Source organism: Rhea americana, unplaced genomic scaffold (assembly GCF_003343005.1).
Source record: "Rhea americana isolate MKP2758 unplaced genomic scaffold, rheAme1 scaffold_38, whole genome shotgun sequence".
NCBI lineage: Eukaryota > Metazoa > Chordata > Aves > Rheiformes > Rheidae > Rhea > Rhea americana.
The window spans coordinates 3,315,464-3,337,383 of NW_028186512.1; the positions used below are offsets into that span (position 1 = coordinate 3,315,464).

The 21,920-nt window shown below is 39.4% G+C and overlaps 1 protein-coding gene across 1 annotated transcript in view; it reads left to right on the plus strand.

Annotated features, from left to right (window-relative positions):
* Positions 1–20,954, plus strand: part of FREM3 (FRAS1 related extracellular matrix 3) — a 62,694-nt gene extending 41,740 nt beyond the window's left edge. Inside the window, 17 exon segments of the mRNA XM_085313150.1 lie at positions 2,144–2,290; positions 4,320–4,548; positions 4,830–4,957; positions 5,155–5,399; positions 8,287–8,323; positions 9,509–9,691; positions 13,024–13,155; positions 13,533–13,864; positions 15,081–15,124; positions 15,126–15,271; positions 16,058–16,177; positions 16,431–16,558; positions 17,488–17,622; positions 19,400–19,526; positions 20,490–20,677; positions 20,765–20,793; positions 20,795–20,954. Coding sequence (XP_085169276.1) covers positions 2,144–2,290; positions 4,320–4,548; positions 4,830–4,957; positions 5,155–5,399; positions 8,287–8,323; positions 9,509–9,691; positions 13,024–13,155; positions 13,533–13,864; positions 15,081–15,124; positions 15,126–15,271; positions 16,058–16,177; positions 16,431–16,558; positions 17,488–17,622; positions 19,400–19,526; positions 20,490–20,677; positions 20,765–20,793; positions 20,795–20,954 — 2,510 coding nt within the window.
* Positions 20,955–21,920: the final 966 nt, after the last annotated feature.

The following is a 21,920-nucleotide window of genomic DNA, read 5'->3' on the forward strand; positions in this document are numbered from 1 at the left end:
TTTTTCATTTTTCTTTAAATGTCATAGAAAATATTTTTGTCAGAACAAAGTTTTCCTGAATCTAGTAGGATGCATGCGTGCTCCTTGCCTGAGTTAACATATTAGACCTTCACGTGCCTGTGATGAAGGAAGATTAAACAAGATCAGAGATTCACAGCAGCTGTTTAGCTGATTTGCTCAGAATGGCCACTTGTTCCTTCTGAGAAAAAATATTCACTCATAACAGATACCAGACTGGGAGTATTCAATCATTGTAATACAGCCTRGCTGTACAACAGCAGGCTTTGTGTTGTACAACAGCAAAAAACAACTAACCAACCAAAAACCCTCCCCTAAACCCTTTTCAACTGCATCTATGTCAATACATGGAAAAGTGAAGGGGGAGGTTGTTTTGGTTTTAATTTCTTGGAGTGTGAGTTATCTGAAAAAAATCCCCAAAAACTCATTGAGACATAGCAAAAGACTCATTATATTCCAAATAGAGACAGAAAGAAAAACTGATGATTTCCCAACAAACTGTATGTTCAATTATTCCTGACCTATCCCCCTGTTCTCTTGCGCAAGAAATTTTGAAGATTAATACCCATTTATGCCTTTACTGCTTAATTTTCTAGCTAAAGTTATGCATTAATTCAGATTTTCTCCTCCATCTCATCACTTTATCTAAATAATCTTATTTTTGGAACTGTTTTCCCTTCCATATGTATGTATATTTATTTTCTTTTCTGAGCTGGTGGATTTTGTTCWTTCTTCTTTCTGTGCCTCTCAAACTTTTCATTCCTTTCATTCYCTTCACTGTTTATTCCTCTGCAGTTTTTTCCTACATTCCTAATCCTTTTCAGTAAGCTTTAGCTATCCTGCAAATCAAAAGCAACAGCAAATATGCTCACATCTGCAGAGCAGCTATTGTGAAGAAACATTGCTTTACTTGTGGAGTTGCATAGAAACACTGCTGGCTACCCAAGCTAAAATGAAGTCTGAGATGGTGGCTGGAAGTACTTTTCATCACAGCAAAATGAAAAAAGTGTCCTGCCATTTTGGGTGTTAACRTACTATTTCTTACTAATTTAGAACAACTGAATATGGAAATACATATATCAATTCACCAGGTAAGTGGTAAACAGTGTTTTATTGGTTCTTGAGTAAGCAGTTGTTTTTTTCCTGTTACTTCTTATGTTATCCATAYTTTGTCTGTTATCCATTCGTCATTAAAAGTTTCTGAAATCATATATTACAATCTTCTATTACAAAGCGTACTGCATGCAAGGTAAGGCCTAATTTTGCTAGAAAAAAAATAATTAATGAACTGAAAGTTTATGGTTTCAGGACCAATTTTTATTTAATTACTTTTGTTGTATAGAAACATGGAATGGGCTAGATTGTGTAAGACTTTTACAGGATACTTCTGAAAGRTTAATTTTCCAAAACAAAAAAAAGTTGCAAATTAAATTTTATTGTCTTTGTTAGTTTTAAATAGCATTACATTCCTAATTTGATTATTTTTCCTCTGTTTTCCTTCATGTAATAGAGACTAACTACTGTTTTTAATAAATGATTTTTCTAAAAAGAAGAGAAGCTTTGTCACAACTTCCAAATATTTTGCACAGTTAATCATTCATAATTCGAGATGTGAGMTCTTCCCTATGTAATACTACATATTGCCTACATTTACTAGGARAAGCTGAATTCAGGTCACTGTCATTATTTGATGTTGATAGGCACATACTAGCATTGTTAAAAAGAGTCATTAATGCCAGACTACAATGTGACCGGCCCAAAGCCTTCCAAAGAGTTGTTTTCACAGCTTAATTCTGCTCCTGACAGAAATAATCTTTGCAAAACTAGTCTTTGGGAGTTAATAGGTAGCTCAGGTAGGGARTTGGAGTCCTAAAGCACAGGCAGTGGCCCCTAAACTAGCCTCCAGCCTGTGTAAGATGTGGTGAGGCAGGCGCTGGAGAAGGTTTTGGAGAGTAGGATGTTGTTTTTAGTGTTATGTTCCTCTTTCCCCTGTATACATAGATGAGCAAGTAGACTGGACCTGTCATGATGCTAGTACAAGTATATTTAAGCAATGACTTTAGGGAATTCTGGTTGTGTTTTACTAACTAGTTGTAATATTCAGGGTATTTTTTCTGTGGCACAGGAGGAAATATGTTAAGAAGTCAATCCTATAGACTGAACTGAGCATGGATTTCCTTGGAGAAGGAGTACCACATTGTAGATGAGAACTCCAAATTTTTGGAGGTGACCATCAGACGCAGAGGATATCTGGGAGAGACCTCTTTTACCAGTAAGTAAATCTTTAATGTTTGAAATTTCTTGCACCAGGAAAGGCAGCTGTTAAAAGCTGTTCCATAGTTGCTGAGTCTTCTGTTTACTTAATATATGCCAAAGAATCACCATAACAGTGGCATAGTTTTTTATTGTTCAAACATGGCTCTGTTCATTTTTCACTGCTGCCACCGCAGAAATCTAAGTGAATACATYATATGGAGACAGGCTTTTTGTTGTTGTTTATTTCTATGTCTATATCTGTCTGTCTATGGATAGATAGATAAATGTATAAAGATGCATATTTATATATATTTTTTATATAAAACCTCCTTCAGGCAGTATCATTCCCCAGCTCCTGTGTATGTATTAGTAGAGGTAAGAACAGAAGTAAGAACATCAAAATAAATTTCAGCTCTTTGCCTCAGTGTCTCTCTTCTGAAGCTGCTAAACAATGAAACAGGAATGAGATGCTTTGARTGTCCATGTTCTGTGTCCATTCTGTCTTGGAAAATGACAATTGTTGTTTTAGCAAGAGGATACATTTCATAATGTATTTCTTTAGTTTAAAAATAAACACATAAATAAATAGGTAAAACATCTTTTTTCCTAGATGACTTGAAGCAGCTGCTCTCTGCTTGCAGAACCAATTTGTGGAGAAGTTAGTCACACTCCACAGACCTTTRTGGTATATGAGATGCTGCTCATAATTCTCGAAGGGCCATCTGTTAACAAAGGTGGTAGGTGTGGAGCACATAAGTTATGATRTGATATCATGGGGTAGCAGGTGTGTGTCACTCATGACAGCTTTGCAGTCAAGTAAACAGAAATCATAGAAATCCCAAACCAAAAATAAGCATCCTGCTTTTGTCCTCTTTGCACCAATAGAGCAGCTTAGAGAGCACTAAGCAGAAATATCCTTTTTCTCTCTGATTTTAAAAACAAAAGGAAAATGAAGTTTAAGGTTTTAGGCTTTTTGTCATTTTATCCCATGCATGATAATATTTGTTTTGTAGAATACAGGTGTCATACATCAGCCTGATATATCTGAGTATTAAATTAGGCATTTAATACCTGARTAGTTATAAGGTAGAGGAACTGTGAATTCTAGTATAGGAGTGATACCATACTTCACAGCCTTTGGAAGCTCTTTGCTAGYCACTCAGATTCTTTCACAAACAGCTAGGGCATTGACTTGAAAGGAATTAATTATTCTCAATCAGGGGAGGTAAAGTGAGTCATAATTTTAGGTGTTGAACATCACCACCAACACCACCACTTAATAAGAAGATGCTCGTGAATTAGTGCTGGGTTAAAACCCAAAGGTAGTAATGAACTTCAGAACYCCATGGTAAGTTAGGCATTTGCCTCATTACGTCCACAGTTAGATTCTGCCAGTACGTGTGTGCATATACACGTGCGCAAACAGAAAAGCCAGCTATAAAACTATGCAGGCTAAAAAAATGTGTAAAAGGTCTTATGTTAAAAAAAAAAAACAAAAAAACCCACCTTTTCTGACTGCCTCTTTATGATATATCTTTAAAAATATTTTACATTCTCAATTCAAAAAAATTAAAAAATTCAAAAAATTTGAATGTACCTACTGCATTAAGTAGCAAAAGCTGAATGGATCTTTATAACAGTTATGGCGTCTTGTGCTTGAATTTCCAATAAAGCATGTTCAGATTTCTGGATATTGTACTTACTCTTACATTCATAATAATTTTATGAATGTAGGCTGCAGCACTAGCCATCTATTGTGAATAGTAGGCAAAACCTACTTTCAGTTAAATACTCAGTTGCTGCTTATCTACTTTGAACTAAATGGATTCATCTATAGCACTAGAATCACTGTTATGTACACAAATGTTTGCAAGACCCTATCCTAATTACCTGTTTTTTATGAGCTATACAACATAGTGCTAAAGAGAGGGCGATATAGTCATCTTAACAGTTTGGTAATTACCAGGTTTGTATTTGAAAACTAATTTTAATTTGATTAAAATATTAAAATGTGCAGAGAGTAATTCCTCCAAATTTTTACTCAGGTATTGGAACCAAAGATGGTACAGCAGTAAAGGACAAAGACTTCAGAGGGAGAGCTCAGAAACAGGTCCAGTTCAATCCAGGACAGGCTGCTGCCGCCTGGTGAGTGAGGATTTTTATAGACAATTAATATGAAGCACCTGAAACATTCCAGATTGTTTTGTCTGATCCTGTTGTGGCTGCCCTTGAGATTCCAGTAGCAGCAACAGTTGAAATTGTGGATCCTGGTGATGGTTCGTATCACTTCCCTGATACAAAATTTGTGATTAGGTGCAGTGCTAGTTGCTTGCTGGTCATGTGAACACCCATACGCCATGTCTGTCTTCGGACTGTTGTTCAGTTCTTGTTCAGTCCTGACTTAAAGCGTCACATAGCTGAATGAGGAATTGGCGCTTCTTATTAAATATCTTCCCTGGCCAAATTCATACTCTGCATGTAATTTCATTCATGTTCATCCTGGATCTCCCCTTTCCTCATCCTTCCCCCCCCCCCCCCCCCCCCCCCCCCCCCCCCGAATCTACAGTGTATATTCCTCAGCTGGAATACAGAGTAGAGGAAGATATTGGTGAGCTGCAGATCCCTATTAGAAGATCTGGAGATGTCAGTCAAGAATTAATTGTCATTTGTTCCACACACCAAGGTATGTTATCTAGCTAGATAACAGATTATTCAGTATAACATTGATATTTAGATAAGAAAGCAAATCCAGCTGTTGTTAGTCAGCAGGAGTTTCTACTGACTTCRGTAGCTGGAACAAGTGATTTTTGCAGGCAATTTATGTATCATTTTTAACTTCTCCAAGTCCCTTTGCTTTGTTTTTTCACTATCTCCTTRTAGGTTCTGCTACAGGCACAGTTCCATCTACCATCTTGTCATACTCTTACTACATCTCCCATCCTGAAGATCATACCAGCATTGTTCACTTTAATAAAGATGAGACTGAGAAAATCTATCATATTATAATTATCAACGACTCTCTCTATGAGGAAGATGAGATCTTCAATGTGTSTCTGAGCATGCCAGTGGGAGGCCACATTGGCACTGAATTCCCAAGCACTGAAGGAGTGATCTTGGCTGACACAGTGAGTACAAAGAATTGTGTTTGTTTTGCTGAGACTTTTCTCTTTGGAATTTTTTCTGATCAATATTCTCTTCCACTGTGGGATTTTTTTTTAATAGGAGAAAGCATATATCTATGATTTGCTTGCTCGATAGAAAAGTTGGCAGGACAAACGTGAGCTATATTCAAGATAGAGTGTAAATCTGAGTAGAATTAGATAATAGAGGMTAATTTGGCATGGATACTTGATTCCCAGCATGTCAAGACAAATGCATTTAAAAGGTAGGAATAAGAATCTTACCATTTTGCACAGAATTGAATTGAAGATTTAATAATATTGTACAGAAAAAGAATAAAAGTCATATATTTAGCCTCATACTACTACTACTTTATTTCTGCATCTTTCRGTGCTTCTCACAGAATCATGGAATCGTGACAGAATGGTTCACAGAATCTAAGCCTTTTTTTTCCTAACCCAATCTTGTGAGTATAACTGCACAAAGTAAGGCTAAAGTTTYGTACTGTGATTAGGCAAAGCTGTGATATAGTGTAATGGTCAAGTAGTAGTCCATTGTAAAGGGCACTATYTTAACAGGTGAGCAGACCAAACCTGGGATGCTTCTAATTGTTAGTCCTAGCAAAAGTAGCAAGCTGGAAAGTGCCTCTTTCTGGCTGAAAAGAAGCAAGCACAACTGTGAAAYGGAGTGTAAGTGTATCTGCAGAATCCTTTGATCAAATTATTCATGATGAGTTGAGCTGTGATGCCTCTAACACTGAGGAGAGGAGAGCCCTCTGAGGAGAAAAAGCAGCAAGTGCAAATGCAAACTGAATCTGGAGGCTATGTTACACTATTGCTCTATATTTCCATGGTGCCATGTTGGTCACTGTTATGTTTTGCAGCTTTAAATTCCTTGGTAACGTTACTTCTCTCCTCTTGTCCTTCACTTCCCCCCCCTCAGGAAAGAAAGAAAGAAAGAAAGAAATCAGGAGACTTTGAAAAATACGTAATGAAGGATAATAATAATCCTGCGTTAGCCAGCCAGTAACCCTAAAAAGGAAAGCAAAATGCAAAATATTACTGTTTTGATCCTATATTTTTCCAAAGTCRTTTGTACAGATATAACTGACCATAAAGAGTATAAATTAATATTGAATTAGSTGTGGTTAGCTTTATTATAACCGATTTCCATCTCCACTCAGGTTCAATATATTTTGTGCCTTACGAGGAGGAAGGCATTGATCAAACCTTGAAATATGGCTTGAGAAGCAYGTGTAAAGGAATTCCTTAAAGCAGACAGAGTTTATATAGGAAGAGTCCCAAAATTTTCTGTTGAAATAATGTTTCCACTGTCATAAACAGAGGTCTTCCACAGACTGTCTCAGGTGAAGATTCATAGCTCATTATTTACATGCGCATGGAAAACAGAAACAAGTCATTATCRTGTCTCAAGAGTCTTCATGGTCACCAGTTTCATTTAACTTAGTGGATGAAAAGATTTAAAACTTAAATGTCTCTAAAGCTAATTATTACTCCACATTCTGATAGCATCACGGTGACATTTAAATGAAGGAAAATGTTTGTTCAAGACTTAGGCAAAAAAAGCCCAAGCGAGTCATCAAGACAATGATGAGCCCCTTTGATCTAGGGGCTCTCCAAACCAKTGAACAGTACAGGCTTTGTCATAGACTCTTGGTCCTGTAGCAGTAAACTCCAAATTCTGTATCATTTTCCTGTAACATGGGAGCATGCTGTCTGACTRTGTCTAGCTGAACAAAGGATCCGCTTGTTCAAGAAAGGGCTTTGAAGAAAGAAGTGCAAACAACTTGTGATTTTGTAAGCAAGAAGAAATCCACATTAGCTGTTTGCTTGTGGATTAAAAAAAAAAAAAAAATTGGTTGGCTTTTCAGGCTGAGCAAACACTTAAACCTTTTTTAAAGAAATAATTTGATTTTAAATAAATAGTTTATTACATTTCATAACTGAAATTACCAATGTTTACTAAAAGTTATTGGTTGGCTTGGATGCCATTCTGCTTTCTTAGTTAAATGGTTGGTAATTAGAGCAGTGGTTTCTTTATTAACTGTCCTGAAAGGGAAAGAAAAGAAGAGTATAAATACACAAATGACCTCTGCTTTTAGAATTGCTTTCTTTTTTAGTTTGCAAGCCAAGAAAAGTAATTTCTGGTGCTCCCTATTTCTTTTGACTTAGTACATCAGCTTTTGAAATCCAAAATATGATGCATGTCTTTAAAATGTATTCCCTTGTTAGAAGTTCCTGCTAAAACATACCTGAATGGCAAACTTAATGTATTTTTTAACAAATACTTTTGTGAGTGCAACAGGAGCACTTTCAAATGTTTTATAGCCACAGGCAGAGAATAAGGATCCTAAAGAACTTCCTCTGCTGTATTTGTGAACTCTTATGAGAATAAACAGGAATAATACCRATCCAGTGCCTTCAGCAGGGGATAGTCAGAGCAGCAGATTCTTTGTCATGCAACACGGTGGTGAATGCTACAGGAGATGCTTCTTAACTTCAAATGTGGAGTGTCATGGGATTTTTCCGTAGGGGAGACTGAATCAAACAGAGCAGAAAAATGAAAAAAAATGAATTATTTCTGGTCCCAGCACTAGTCCCTGCTTAAATGTTCCTGAGACTGTTTTTTTTTCCCCCCTAGGGGGGAGCCTAAAAAAGTCCTTTATTTATTTATTTTTTTTTTTGATTTAAATTTTAGGGTTTTGTGTTCCCATGAAGATAATGTCTTTCTACTCCTTCATACCTTTCTGCAGGAGAAACTGAGAAGCCTTTTGTGGAGGATGATGCAATTTATGAGGAGGAGGAAGAATTCTGATTAGTGCTTGGAGCACCAACAAGTGATTCTACTTTTGGTGCTTCTATTTGGGATCAGAAAGAGACTGTTATCAAGATTAAGGATGAAGAAGACAGTGAGTTTTATGTTTAATGTTCATTGTATATGTTCTGGACAAAAGGTGCAACAATAGCTGCAAACGGGAAAATGGGAGCAAGTCCTTTCAATATTCAGTTCAGTGGTTTTCAAAGCACCCAGTACCAAGTTTTTCRAAATCACCTGGAGTGGACAATTATTGAACAACTTAGCTGGAAGGGACATCTATATGTAAGACTAACAATTAGAACTTGGCAGCCTACTACTCCAGAGATAAGCAAATGTCTTGAATTGTGTGGGGTTTTTGTTTTTTGTTTGTTTTTTTACCAGTAATTGCTCGTACAATTCCATTGTATACATGGATATTAAAAAGTAAGTACCCCTTGTATAGTCCTTTTATGGATCCTACTAGTCCGCTACTGTTGTAGTCTCTTCAATATGTTGTAGCAAAAGATTGTGCCTAGAAAGACTATCAACTGTTTTATTTTTCTGCTCTGAATTTGCCACCTTTTAAATCTATTCTGAATGCACAYCAGGCTCTGTTTTCAATGAGGTAATGTGAATAGAAATCATCTTATTTATTTCCATTCCATTTACTGCTTTGTATATGTTGTTTTTACAAAAGAATATCTTAAATTTTACTGAGTGGAAAGAATTATAGATGCTTTGGGTCAAACTTTTCCAAGGGAATTCATAAAACTTACAGGAATGTAACAGAGTCTGCAATAGTGTGCAGACTGTGCATCTGAAAATATTAAGCTATGTGGGTAAAAAAAAAATCAGTAATGACGTAAAATAGACTCCTTAGAGGTAGTGGAGAGTCATTTTAGAAAATCAGATTTATCCTACACCTAGGCAAAGCATTAGAATAAATAACTTCTTGAAGTAACTACTTTCTTCAAAAACTAAATATATTTTATCTCTAAATATTCTRCTCTAGATTCCACTAAAGCAAAAACCGTGAGACCAGGTATTCTCTCTCTACTAAAAGCTACAAACGTCTATCAGAATTCCACTTTTCCAAAGCATTTTACTTTGAGCATTTCAGGCAACTAACAAATCCAGTAGATTAATAGACAATCAATCTGAATTTTTAGGTTTGTTTGAACCATCTAGTTTCTTTCAGACTATCCAATCTCAGTTTACATAATTTATTTGCATTTGGTCTACTTGGCAAGACTAATTTCTTTTTTCTAAAATTCTATTTTGTTTTTTCTTCTCCTAGAACCAGTGATTAAGTTCTCTGAAATAAAATACAGCATTCAGGAGCCTCAGGAACCTGGAGAAATTGCACGTGTAAGAATCCCTGTTCTACGCCTTGGTGATAGCTCCAAAGTATCCATTGTCAGAGTGCATACTAAGGATGGCTCAGCCGCCTCGGGAGAAGACTACAMTCAAATGTCAGAAGGTAAGTGTTTTATTGTGTTTTGGGAATGAGAAGCATTAGTGCCTTACTGCAAATAAATGCTGGACAGGGAACAGAATTCTTATTGTAATAACTAAATGGTAGATGCTGAACTTTAGACTGGGAATTCCTGTTTTACTTTGTGTATTTTGCAATGGGAGTTGAGATCATGGTACATTTTTGCTCTTTCTAAGTCAGTTATAAGAGCTGAAAGGGAGTATTTGCATTAGGTTAGAGATAAGTTCCTCTCTATTCTGGACTACTTGGAAATTGCTACTCAGTATTTCTTTGTAAGAACCAACATTCAGCTTAGCTCAGGTATTTATCTACCTGGGCCACGTGTTTGAGCAGAATATGAAATATGAGACATATTTTCTTTATTGACCAGTTGCATTTTGATTTGTTTTCTCAATGGTGACATGATTTTGATGGAGTGTCACCCTTACAGAAATGATCTGTAGCCTGGGGCATRAAATAGCTCCCTAGGGGAGTAGCTGTTCTACAGCAACTCCTCCAGGGAGGTACRAGCTTGACTACAATTAGAAGAAACTGAATATAAAGTTTCTCTCATGTCATGAATATTTGTGCTACCAATTGAGCTAGTCTTTGGACTATAAGTACCACTTTCTCCTGGCTTTTAGAAAGTAATCCCTGCTTGATTTCTGGAAGAAATACCATAGATGCTTATTTCTCATCTTGTGATTCCATGTAGATGAATGTGTGTCCTTAAAGTCCTAAGTGTCTTCCTGTTAGCMAGGCTGATTTTATTCAGCAGCCCGATGTGAATGCTGGATTCCCTTGGCGTACAGGGAAACTGAGGCTGAAAAGGGCCTGCACTGCACCAAGCTGAGGGTGCGATGCTGAAGTGGTTGGACCTCATGCACCTGCTGTGACGGGGGAGGGTGTCTGCAAGCTCACTGCCCACAGCAGTGCAACCCCTACGCTGCAAAGTCATCAGCACAGGGTGTGCAGGGGTACTGCAGCTTCCAGCACCACATCTAGCCTCTTTGCCTTAACTGCAGGGGAAGTAAGTGTGAGATGTAAGACCTCATGCTGAAGTGTCAGAGGCACTTGTATGAGTAAGCTGCTGCCCTAACTCTGGGAACAAGAGCTTCCAAGAGAGGGTCAGTAACACTCCTAACCCTGCAACAGCTGTTTTTGCAGGTAGTATCTCTCACTGGCCTAAATAGGTCTTAGGTACTGGACTGTATTATTAAACTAATAGCTAGTTCCAGGGGATGCCTGGCATTTGTAGAGTTAGGGCCAGAAAAATAAGAAATTTTTAAATCCAAAGCTGAGCAAGCAGGAAAGTGAGGAGGAGCTCAAACATCAGTTGTGTTTGTTTTTTCCATATATGAGACTGTTGCTAGTGAAAGGCAAGAGCATCACGTAATTACATCATCAACTTTGGTATTTCAGGAGTTTGTACACTTCACAGCTCATGTATAACTAATGGGAGGGTGTATGGTGATAATGATTTTTTTTATACCTAATTTGACTAGACATTTGAGCAGAATTTGACTGCCTCACTTTTCCTATACTTTTCTTGAGGTACATATGCATGCACGCACTTCTGTTTCCAAGTAGTATCAGTTTAAACAACACAGCTACTCACATCGAGAGCAGAGGGGTAGGTGTGTTGAATTTGATACCTTCTAAAGACCTGAAGACTATAGCCAGTTAAAATGTAGGTGCTGGGAAGGGTTAGGAGCCTGATATCCTCAAGGAAATTGAGATGTTGCAGCACTATATGTATAACTTGTGCATCYGGATGCCCAGAGATATTCACAGTCTTGTGTGAATTACCAAGCACTAAACTGTGCGTGGAATGAGGTAGAAATTTGAGGAAGGAACTCTCTGAAGCCAAAAAGAGACTTGGGACCTGCAAAAAGTACATCCGAAATGCTGCAAACTAAGCCATGCCTCTCAGAAAGTAGGGAGCAACCCTAATTCTGGGATGAAGGTGGACCATATCCTTCCAGTTTAACTGTGATCGTTCTCTAAATGTATATGTTTAAATTTGCTTTTTCTCAGAAAGTCGGGTTGAGGAAAATGCATTTTGTGCTCAACCACTTAGTGGCTGGAACTGTTACTTGAGAGGTGAATTACTTTGAAGTCTTGTTCACCCCAAATTAGAGCAGAACTCTGCATCCACGGAGTTCACAGTGAAATGGTTGCATATTTGGGATGTAAATGTTCCTCTGTATCTCTAGATTAAATTGTTTGTTTTAGAATAGTGCAATAGTCACTGGATAAGAGAAGCACTAGACCCCTGATTATGTGAGAGAGTCAGACTGTGTTTCACACACACTTTTCTCAGCTTCAGTTCTCTCTTGTACAGTTCAGCTCTTCTGCTGCATCTGGCCAAGTTGCTCCCCCATGTTCTCCAGCCACAGTGCAAGACCCCCAGGGAGAATTAGACTCTGTGAAAAGAACTAAAGAAGCTTTGTGGTACCAGAGGGTTGGTGATAGTGCTGTCGTAGCTGTGGTGGCTTGTCATAAAGGYAAGACAAAGTTTGTGAATAGAGGCGGTGTTTTCTGTTAGGACCGCAAGTTGCTTTTGGGCATACAATCCAAGGCTGAAATTCATCAAGGTTTTAGGCAATTGTGTTCATACTCAGTGGCTGAAAAGTAGCTCCCGCAGGACTTCACATACTTACAAAGTTAGGCAGTAGCTTGTGAGGGCACCCTGGACCTCCCAAGTGTTAGGTTTACCCTAAAGTGGCAGTTATGTATCTTAGCTCTTTTGTGGATTTATCAATACAGACCTAAAGTGTTTGGTCTTTGTGTAATTTGATTAAATATTATCTTTGTTTTTACGATTGAGGAAAAGCACCTACAATATCTCTGTAGTGTAAGTGGTGGAGCCTGCAGAACAGTGGGCCTGTGTATTTTAGTTAGCTATGGTCTGCAAGAYGATAGCTCTGTTTAGGCAGCCTGTTCTTTGTGACAAGAGCTCAGCTGCAGTTGTGAACTACCCAGCCCTTCACCCCAGTGATTACTGGTTGCCAAGATAAATGCTGGTGTGGTGTTGCCATCTCCAGTTTCCTAGGGAGGCAGGACAAATGCTCATCACAAAGCAGGTTAGGTTCCTCAGCCATTACTGGAGAATGCAGGTTTTTCATACTGCTTTCCCCACCTCTCCGGAAAGGACATGCCCTGCTCCAGACACTGCACAGACATATGAGGCCTTGGCCCAAGGGGTTACAGTAGGTGACACGGGCGGAGCTGTGTTGTTCTAACCCAACTCTGTGCAGAGACATCTCCAAGCTTCTTAAGATGGATATAACACAGTTCATCAGACATCTCACAGTCCACCTTTTCCCTTCGCTCAGGTCTTTGTCAACCTCGCATCCCAGGAACAGTGGGAGTAGAACCTTTCTCCGCTAAAATGCACTACACAGGTCCAGATGATCCAGACTATCCCAGTCTGATCCGATTAACAGTCACTATGCCCCATATGGATGGTAAGTACTGAGTGGCCAGAGTAGCCTCTTACGCAATGTACATTGCTGTGGACATTTTCTCTCTGAAAGTTTTGTCTGTCAAAGTAAAAGCAATATTATTATTCTAACCAGGGGCAGTCTAGAACGCTCTGAACRTGCTTAGCAGACATGTTCAAACACAGCAGTTGTTTGCAGCATTGCATCAAACCATGAATGATYTGTGTATAAGCAATGACTTAACTAATTGCATAGTTCATATATGGATGAATCCTTGGACATCCTAACCACCTACATTTCAGACTCCAACACAAAAAATATGTTCACAAGCAGATAATGAATACTTTGGATGCTCTTTTCCAYTCAGGATGCTAGTGGATCATGTGGCTTCTGTGTTTCAGGGATGTTGCCAGTTATCTCCACACGCCCTTTATCCAGCTTCGAGCTAACACTTAGTCCAGATGGCACTCRTGTAGGACACCACAAATGCTCCAACCTGCTGGACTGTGATGAGATCCAGACCAAACATGGCTTTATAACAAAGGAAACTAAGAACTCCAAAGCAATTGGAGAAACATCACTTTACCAGTATAGCAGCGCTCTGCGATCTGCTAAAACCTTGCATTTCTACCAGAACCTCAACCTCGAGGCTTGCCTTTGGGAGTTCAACAGTTACTGTGAGATGTCTGAGCTGCTGACTGACTGTGGGGGCTCCATTGGCACAGATGGGCAGGTGTGTAGCACTGAAATATCTTCCTCTCCCAGCACAAGTCTTTGGAAGAACAAGTCCAAGCAAAAAGCCTGTCTAAGGATTAYACAAGAAAGGGTTTAGTAACTGTGCAGACAGTTTGATACGTTTCCTTAGCATAAATGTTTTAGAACTGTTCCTATGCACTGTATTTCTTTACCTAGCCGTGATTCATTTTTCTTCCCTGTAATTGAGCACAGCTAATTGAGCTGCTGTTCTGGATTTTTAGAAACTCTGTTTTTTTGACCCAAAGAGCTTTTTCAGATTGTGCRTGTGCTTGTACTATGAGCCAAATTCCGTGTGTCAGTGGATGCAAGGGAGAGACAATAGCCTTATGGCSTTATACAAGTAAACTGTATGTGTAAGGTATGTTATTGACCCTCTGTGTATTCTAAGGCTATAGAAAGAAGTGCTTTAAAAAATCCCACAGTTTTTAAATTAGAACCTCCAGTTTAAAATTGACAGATATGCAGTGTAGCTATTTCAGGATTTGTGCAGAACTGTCAAATAAGTGAGATAGTATAAATAAAAGGTTGATTGATAAGAGAAAAAAAAATGTACCAAAAATATGGGTTTCTACCCTCCTGAGTTAAATAGGCCRCCCATACAGATCTTTCGTACGAATTACTTCAGCACCGACTGCAGAGCAGGCATGTTCGCTTCCCCAAGCATGTTGCAGTTACTTAGAGAGTAACCCAGCATTCAAGGGCCTGATAGCAATTGCATCCATTTTAGGGGTAATTCCAAGGGGTTGTAGAGCAATACTGCCTTTAATCAGTCCTGTTTCAGCAGCTTGATCACTTTGCCATTTCTTTAAGTGCTAAACTGTTACCTTTTCAATTGATACTTAGTATCCAAAGACTATTATTTACTAATTATCTGCTTGACGATCTCTTTCTGGCTGCTTGGTAGATGAGAGGGGAGAGAGAACACTGAAACTCAGACTGTAGATTTAAACTGCAGTGTGTCAGGGTGCCAAAATCCATTCAGTTTAGTCTGTTGTAGGTGTTACTTGCAGGACTGATCTATGAATATAGGTTTGATTTCTTGATGTCAATATAGAGATGAAAAATATTTTCATGCAGGTTTTTTGCTTAGGTTTAAAGAGTGCAATTCATGAGAATGCAAGATTTGCAGTAAAGCTCTTTTCTCCCCCCCCCCCCTTCTTTTTTAAGATTGCATGTATTTCAATGTTTTTCAGGTCTTAAATTTGGTGGAGTCATATGTCACACTACGGGTGCCACTTTGTCTCCTATGTCTTCCACTCCCCTGCTGCAGTTGGCGACTGGCAACATTTTGACTTGCAGTCTGAACTGAGACTCACCTTTGTGTATAACACTGCTGTCCCATGGAAAGATGGGTTAGGCAGCCCTCCTGAACCGCAGCTCCAAGGTGAGCTGTTCCTTCATTTTTAGACTCCACCCACCTTCACTTTCTTCTGGTGGGAGCCATGTAGTCAATAAAGATGATGCTTTTTAGCCTTAAGAATCTCGTAYATAGTAACAGCAAGTCTGCTCGCTCACTTAAAACATGCACCCAAAGGACCATGATGTTTATTTTTCAATGCTGTGTTACTAAATTAGATGTTGTGAATCTTTCCCCAAGTGCACACTGCTTTTAATCTATCAAAAATTAGACAAATTAGTGCACAGATCAACTCTAAAGCAGGTATTCTCATGAGGGTTAGGCTCCACTGCTGAACTGGTACAGAGTTATGGAGCAATGGAAGCATTTACATATAGCCSTGTGCAGTGGAAATGCCTGAATGCCTGCAAAAGGGATCTTACTGGGGCAAGTAGCCTTGGTGTCTGTGTGAGGGGAAAAAGCCCTTGACTCCATCCTTTTTCTACCTAAACTCTGTTACCTCAGCCTATGTGGATATACTTCAGGTGAGTCTGGTCTTATGTCAGCACAAAGGGAAAATATATATATATATATATATATATGATCCAGTGGAGTAGACTGTCAGCTGGTATGAACCAGTGTATTTCTTTTGAAGTTGATGGATCTGGAGATCTGTCTCAAAACAATCAGATCAGGTTTTAATTTCCCCAAAGAGCAGCAGAGCTTTGGTAAAATGTTTCAGATCTCTAGATACAGAAAATGTCTAAAGAGACTTCCTTTAAAAATGGATGTTGGAAATGTCAGTTAAGCTCTGTGATTTTTTTTCCTCACTAGGATCCCTCTATCTCACAAGCATGTGAATCAATGACGAAGGGCAACTAGTGGTGAACTTCCGAATAGAGATTCTGTTCCAGGGCCAGCTGGTGATGTCTCACCCAGATRTGTACCTGGCCTGTCTACCTTCACTAGCCAGGGTGTCTCTAGTGATCACTACCCGGCAGAGGAGAAAGGTATTTTAYAATAAAAGGTCTGTCTCAGTGTATCCTATGGAAAGATGGGAAATGCGTAACAAAGGCACTTTCTTTTCTGAAGCATTAGTTAATTCCTTTCTGCTCTCTTATTTTGTTGGTTATGTGTGCTGATTTTATATAATGCTAACCATTAGTATTAATTATGGCAAACTATAATTTGCCTTTTGTTCTTTCAGGAACATCTCTGTCATCAGTGGTGATGTCCGCTGACCACCCTGGTCTCACATTTACACTCAGTCTGTTACGAAGTGAGCCGACCTTCCACCAGCCTGTGCCGCAGTGGAGTTTCATCTCTGACTTTGCTGTGAGTTTACATTCAGAGTTGAACCTAGGGAAGCAAAGGGAACGGTCAGTTGTTAATATACTTTCTATGCAGTCATCTGCACTGTAAGATCAGTCGATATCAAGTCATTTGAATAGAATCACAGGTAGTAGTCCTGACCACTTACTGCTTTGTATTTTCATTCAGTCAGTCCCTGGTGTCCTTGGGTTTCAAGTCCAGAGGCCTGAATCCCTGCTCCTCTTAATGCTGATGCTAATGGACACCGTTCATTAAGCCGGCCAGTGATGGAGCTGTGGCCTCCCTTGAAGCATTTGTCTTTATGAGAAATGTTACCTCCCTCAGCATTGTCAGGAAACTGTGAGTCAGGAGCTGCTACTGCTGTTCTTAGAGACAGGATCTTTTCCCCATGTGTGACAAAGTTTCTTGGCTCTTGCTGAGCTCATGAGTCAGCGGGAACCACTGCACCCTAGGAGCCTGTGCCCCTAAAATAGGGCAAAAGAGGCCTGCTTAAAATGTCTTGTTTCTGCAAGAGAGACATAACCCAGCTGCTCAGCTCCCACTGAGCTGGCAAGAAAGGGGCTGTTTGCATTCACACAGGAAAAATAGCAGAAATCATCTCCTCTTCAGAYGGATTTAGTGTATTAAATTTGGGCAAATTTGGCACTACCACTACCGAGGCAATGTCAGTACCTCAAAGGCCTGTTAGTAGTATGCGGTATTTGTCCTCGTTTTACAGAGTACAGGAGAGGCAGCAGGTCTCAGCGCCTTGCGTGCGCTGTARAAGTGCACTGACAGCGCTCGTGCAGACGCTTCCTGAAGTGACGCACCAGGTTTGTGAAGGTGTTCAGGCTGCTGAGGGGAATTCAACTTGGCTTCAGGGACAACATGAGCTGGAAAAAGTGATTGTTCAGAGACTGTGAAGAATGCTCACTTCTCCAATCTTTTCCCAGGTACGAGATTACTCAGGTACTTACACTGTGAAATTTATCCCCTGTACTGCTGCGCCCAGCCAGCAATATGCCCTTCCTGTCATCTACAACCCACGGGAGCCAGTCGCCTTTGATGTGGACATCAGGTTCCAGCAGGTACCGCATTTTTCTTAGGACTAGCATTTTTTTTCCGAAAAACTTACTGGGCAAAACTGGCCAAAAGGAAATTTAGGCTGCAGGACAGGTGTTCTGTAACCACTGAAAGAGATATTCTGGCATAATAATCTGGTAGCCAGGAGAAAATAACTGGAGCATGTCAGATGGCTTCAGATGGAGCTTTTTACAGTGCTAGAGATCTCAGTTTCTTAGGTGAGATAAAACAAACTCAGTGATTTTTTTTTAATAATTAAACTCTTATTTTTCATTTTATTTATCTGAAAGTCTATCCTATTCCTGGTTACTTGACTAGATTCTTTTCAGGGAGAGAAATTACTTCAAAGTAAGCAGCCCACCAAGTAGCACTAACTTAACACTGCAGAATGGTATAGAGGCCAGATTTTCCTTTGCTGTTAGTRTTAGGAATGACTTAGTGTTTGGAGCTTGAGAACTCTAAATCTGAAATTTATCTTTGAATAGACATGCTGGACCTTTAAAAATCTCTTACAATAACTTTGCATYCTTCGGTCAGTACATGAATTACTTGATTTTTTTTTTTTCCGAAAGCGCAGGGCACTTCAGAGCACTAGTCAAGGCAGCCAGAGYTGCTTAACCTTTTTTGAACCTTAGAGCTCTTCTTTAGTATACTACTTAAACATCCACTTTGCATTATTCAGTTTTGACTGCCTTGGCAAGCATAGGGACAGCTGTATTATGTACAAATTAACAATGTCTCAGTCTTGTTTGCTGAAAATACTTGATGTGGAATTAAAATGTAATTTTAATTTAAAAATAGCATTTCATCAATAGTCTTCATGCTACCACCTTGTAACATAGGAAATGAATGCTATACAGGAAAAGAAAAATGAGTTGGTGCAGAGGTGAATAACTGTGGTTGTGATGCCACTTGCATATTTGCATTAATTTCACTCTTTGAGTATAATCCCATCCTTATCATGGTTATCACTAGAAGGTGCATTTATTGCAGTCAGTAAATAAGATCTTAGCTAGAGACATGAGGCTATTTAATTCCTTACTTTATTTCTGTGATGGGGAGTCACTGATCTTGTGCTTGTCCCAGCATCGCACGCCCAGGGGTTCGGTAGCACCCGCAGAGCCGGCTTTGCGGAGCGCACAGACTGTAGGTTCCCTGTCTGCTCATTCCCAAATACTCTCTGGGCCACGGTGGCCCTCCAGCCTGCAGCCGTATGAGCAGTGGGGCAGGGAGAAAGGTGGTGACTGGCAGGGACCTGATGTTGCTTGCTGTCTGCAGCTGTGGACCGTTGGCCAGACTGTGTATCCTGGCACCTGGCTTTCAGGTCCCAAATGGAACAGTTGCCCGGAGCATCCGGGATGCTGCGTGGTGACAGACAAGGTTTCTCATCCCGAGACTGCTGGTGTGACTGTGCAGATTGTCTTTCAGGTGGAATGAATTGGTGTTGGTCCACGTTCTGGGCTTGACCAGGATTTTTGGCCTCTTGCTCTCAGCCCTGTTCTCTCAGTAATTTTTGCACATGCTGGCCTGTGGCTGAGGAAACGGACATCTGCTGTACACTTGGCACTATATTTTACTTAGAAACTGTGAAATAAAGCACAGTTAGGTGTTTTAGTAGGCCAAGGTAAGAATCAGAGAATAGGAGACATTGYGTGTAGGAGTAATGTTTACAAATCCTGAAAGGCTTAGTCCACACATCACTACTATGGCAGCGGTAAACAATGCTCTTTGCAAAGCTACAACTAAGATTTTTTCATTGTTTAATTTCACTTTTCCCCACAGGTCAGTGACCYAGTGGCAGCCGAGTTCAGTCTGAATACTCAAATGTTCCTGCTGTCCAAAAGGGAGCTTTGGGTATCTGATGGGTCAATGGGATTTGGAGATGGCACTGATGTTGCCTTTACTGAAGGTAAAAAAATAATATATATTAAAAAAAAAACAGTTATGCCTTCAACCTATTGTGAAGGCTGAAAGCAGCTCCACTTTTAACAAGCCCCAGCTTTGTATTTTCTAGTTTTTCTAGCGCCTTTTAACAACACATTTGTTTTGTGTACATATATTTCCATTGCAAAAAGGTAAAATACAGAAGCAGTAAAGTATAATGTAATTTAGTAAAAGTGAATGAGGCTTTGGTTCTGTTCACGGGATCTGATGGGAAAAAGATTCAAAGGTAGGTGCAGAATTTAGGTACCTGAATCTGACATTGCCATTCTGCAAAACCCTTTGCTCAACTACTGCGTAATCACAGGTTCCTCTTGCCCTGGTTGTTCAGCTTTGAAGCTGCCCAGGCTTGAACTTTTTGCTCTAGGGCTAAGTAGTTTCAGTGCTTAGTTCATTGTAGTCAGAAGTGCAGAAATTGGATTTGGCTACAGCCAAGCTGCTCATTCAGACTCCTGCTTTTCTGAATTCTGCCCAAGGCAGGTGCTCCCATTCGGTGTACTCACTGTCTGCCTGAAGCTGTGATCAGGTGCAGTATTGGACTGGAACTAATTTTGTTTTTAATGGGTCCCTTATTCGAGATATTTGTCTGAAGCACAGATGTTCTGTTAGGAACTTTCTTTTTCTTGATATAATAGTGATCAGGTTGGGTGACTTTTTATATGTGAATATGGGTTGCCCTCTAGTGAAGAGAAAGGAAAGCTTGCTTTAAAAGGACTGCATTGTAAAACCCACAGGTCAGTCCAAACTGTAACAGAGAAAACACTAAAGCCCATGATAAATTACTGGTAACAGTCATGGAACCTACTGTGTTGATGTGCAAAGGGAAATGCACTCAAAGCTAGGTAATTTTTTAATACAGTCACAATGGTTTGGTAATAYGCTGCTTTAATAACTTTAAGTTGACTAGTGTAAGGTAAGACTGGTTTGCTAGGATCTGAAATCTATGGCCGAGTGATGGTGGATCCAGTTCAGAACCTCAGCGACTCCTTCAGCTGCACCATCGAGAAGGYGTTCCTTTGCACCGGTGCTGACGGGTACGTGCCAAAGTACAGWCCAGACACTCAGGAATACGGCTGTCTGTCCGACTCGCCTTCCCTCTTGTACAGATTCAAGATCCTGGTATGTAAATTAAGAGTGCASATAGCATACCTTTTCAGGCTGCTGATTTCCAAGTGGATCTGGCAATACTAAACTTGCTCCTTTTAGGACAAAGCTCAACCTCAGACCCAAGCAAGTCTTTAGAGACCTGGAATTTCATGCTACACTAGCAGCTGATCATGCAGATGCTTTTGCATTAGTAAAACAGCCTGGCTCTGATGGTTTCAGCCTATCATCTGCTCTGCTCTTCCAGGTAAGTTGTCTGATAAGTAAGTATATCGCAGAAATGTTCTTTTAGACTAGTAGTGTTTTGAGTATGCGCTTGTAAGTGTGCCTTATATTCACCATGGAAAGCTGGTGATGAAAGGGATGGAGATAGCTATCCTAGAACTGGTTTTTTTTGTTTGCTTGTTTGGTTTTGTTTTTTATAATTACTTCTGGGTAGGAAGGAGTTAGTAGTACTAGAAAATGGAAGGTAAGTAGTAGATGATAGTGTTCTTTTAAGTGGATGATACCAGCAGGTTTGACTCAAACTTCAATGAGKACCTCAGACCGATGGACAGCAGCAGGAGGCTCAGACAGGTACAGTTGTAAGCTGTGTGATTAATAAGAACTAAAACTATATTTTAAAGCCACTCTAATATTAAAGCTTTCAAGTTTGCATAAGTGCTTCCCATCAAGTTGCATAAGTGCTTTCAAAAAAACTCTTAAAAAAGGTTTAGTACTTGTACAATACCACTTACGAGTTTTTCCATTCTGTGTGATAATTGCCTTTGCTATATATAATACATAAAAATATAAATTTATATATGTATTTTTTATATATATATTTTTACATATAATAGCATCTAAATATGGGCTGATACATCTAAGAGGCAGTGTATTTTGTTAGTTACCATATCTTTCTCTGGAAGTAAGTGGGCAACTTAACTATGATATATACAGCAAAAATTTTGATTTGTTTCTATCTGTCTGAAAAAATAGTTTATATTACTAGTAGAACACAATTTGGGAAATTAGTGTTTAGCTCATTTCCCTGTCTGCATACTGGCACTTGAAAACTGGATACACAAATGAACTGCTGCTCAGCTACTTGTTTAATACATCCTTCCTCTCCACTTCCTCTAAGGAAGGCTTTTTCTGTGTAAGCTAGTTGTCAACTATCATAGTTTGTCATAGTTTGTTTTTTTGTTTTGTCTGGGGACTTTTTTTTTTTTTTTGCTTTAAGAGCACAATATGTTCTTGGCTGGTGTCTGCAAATTAG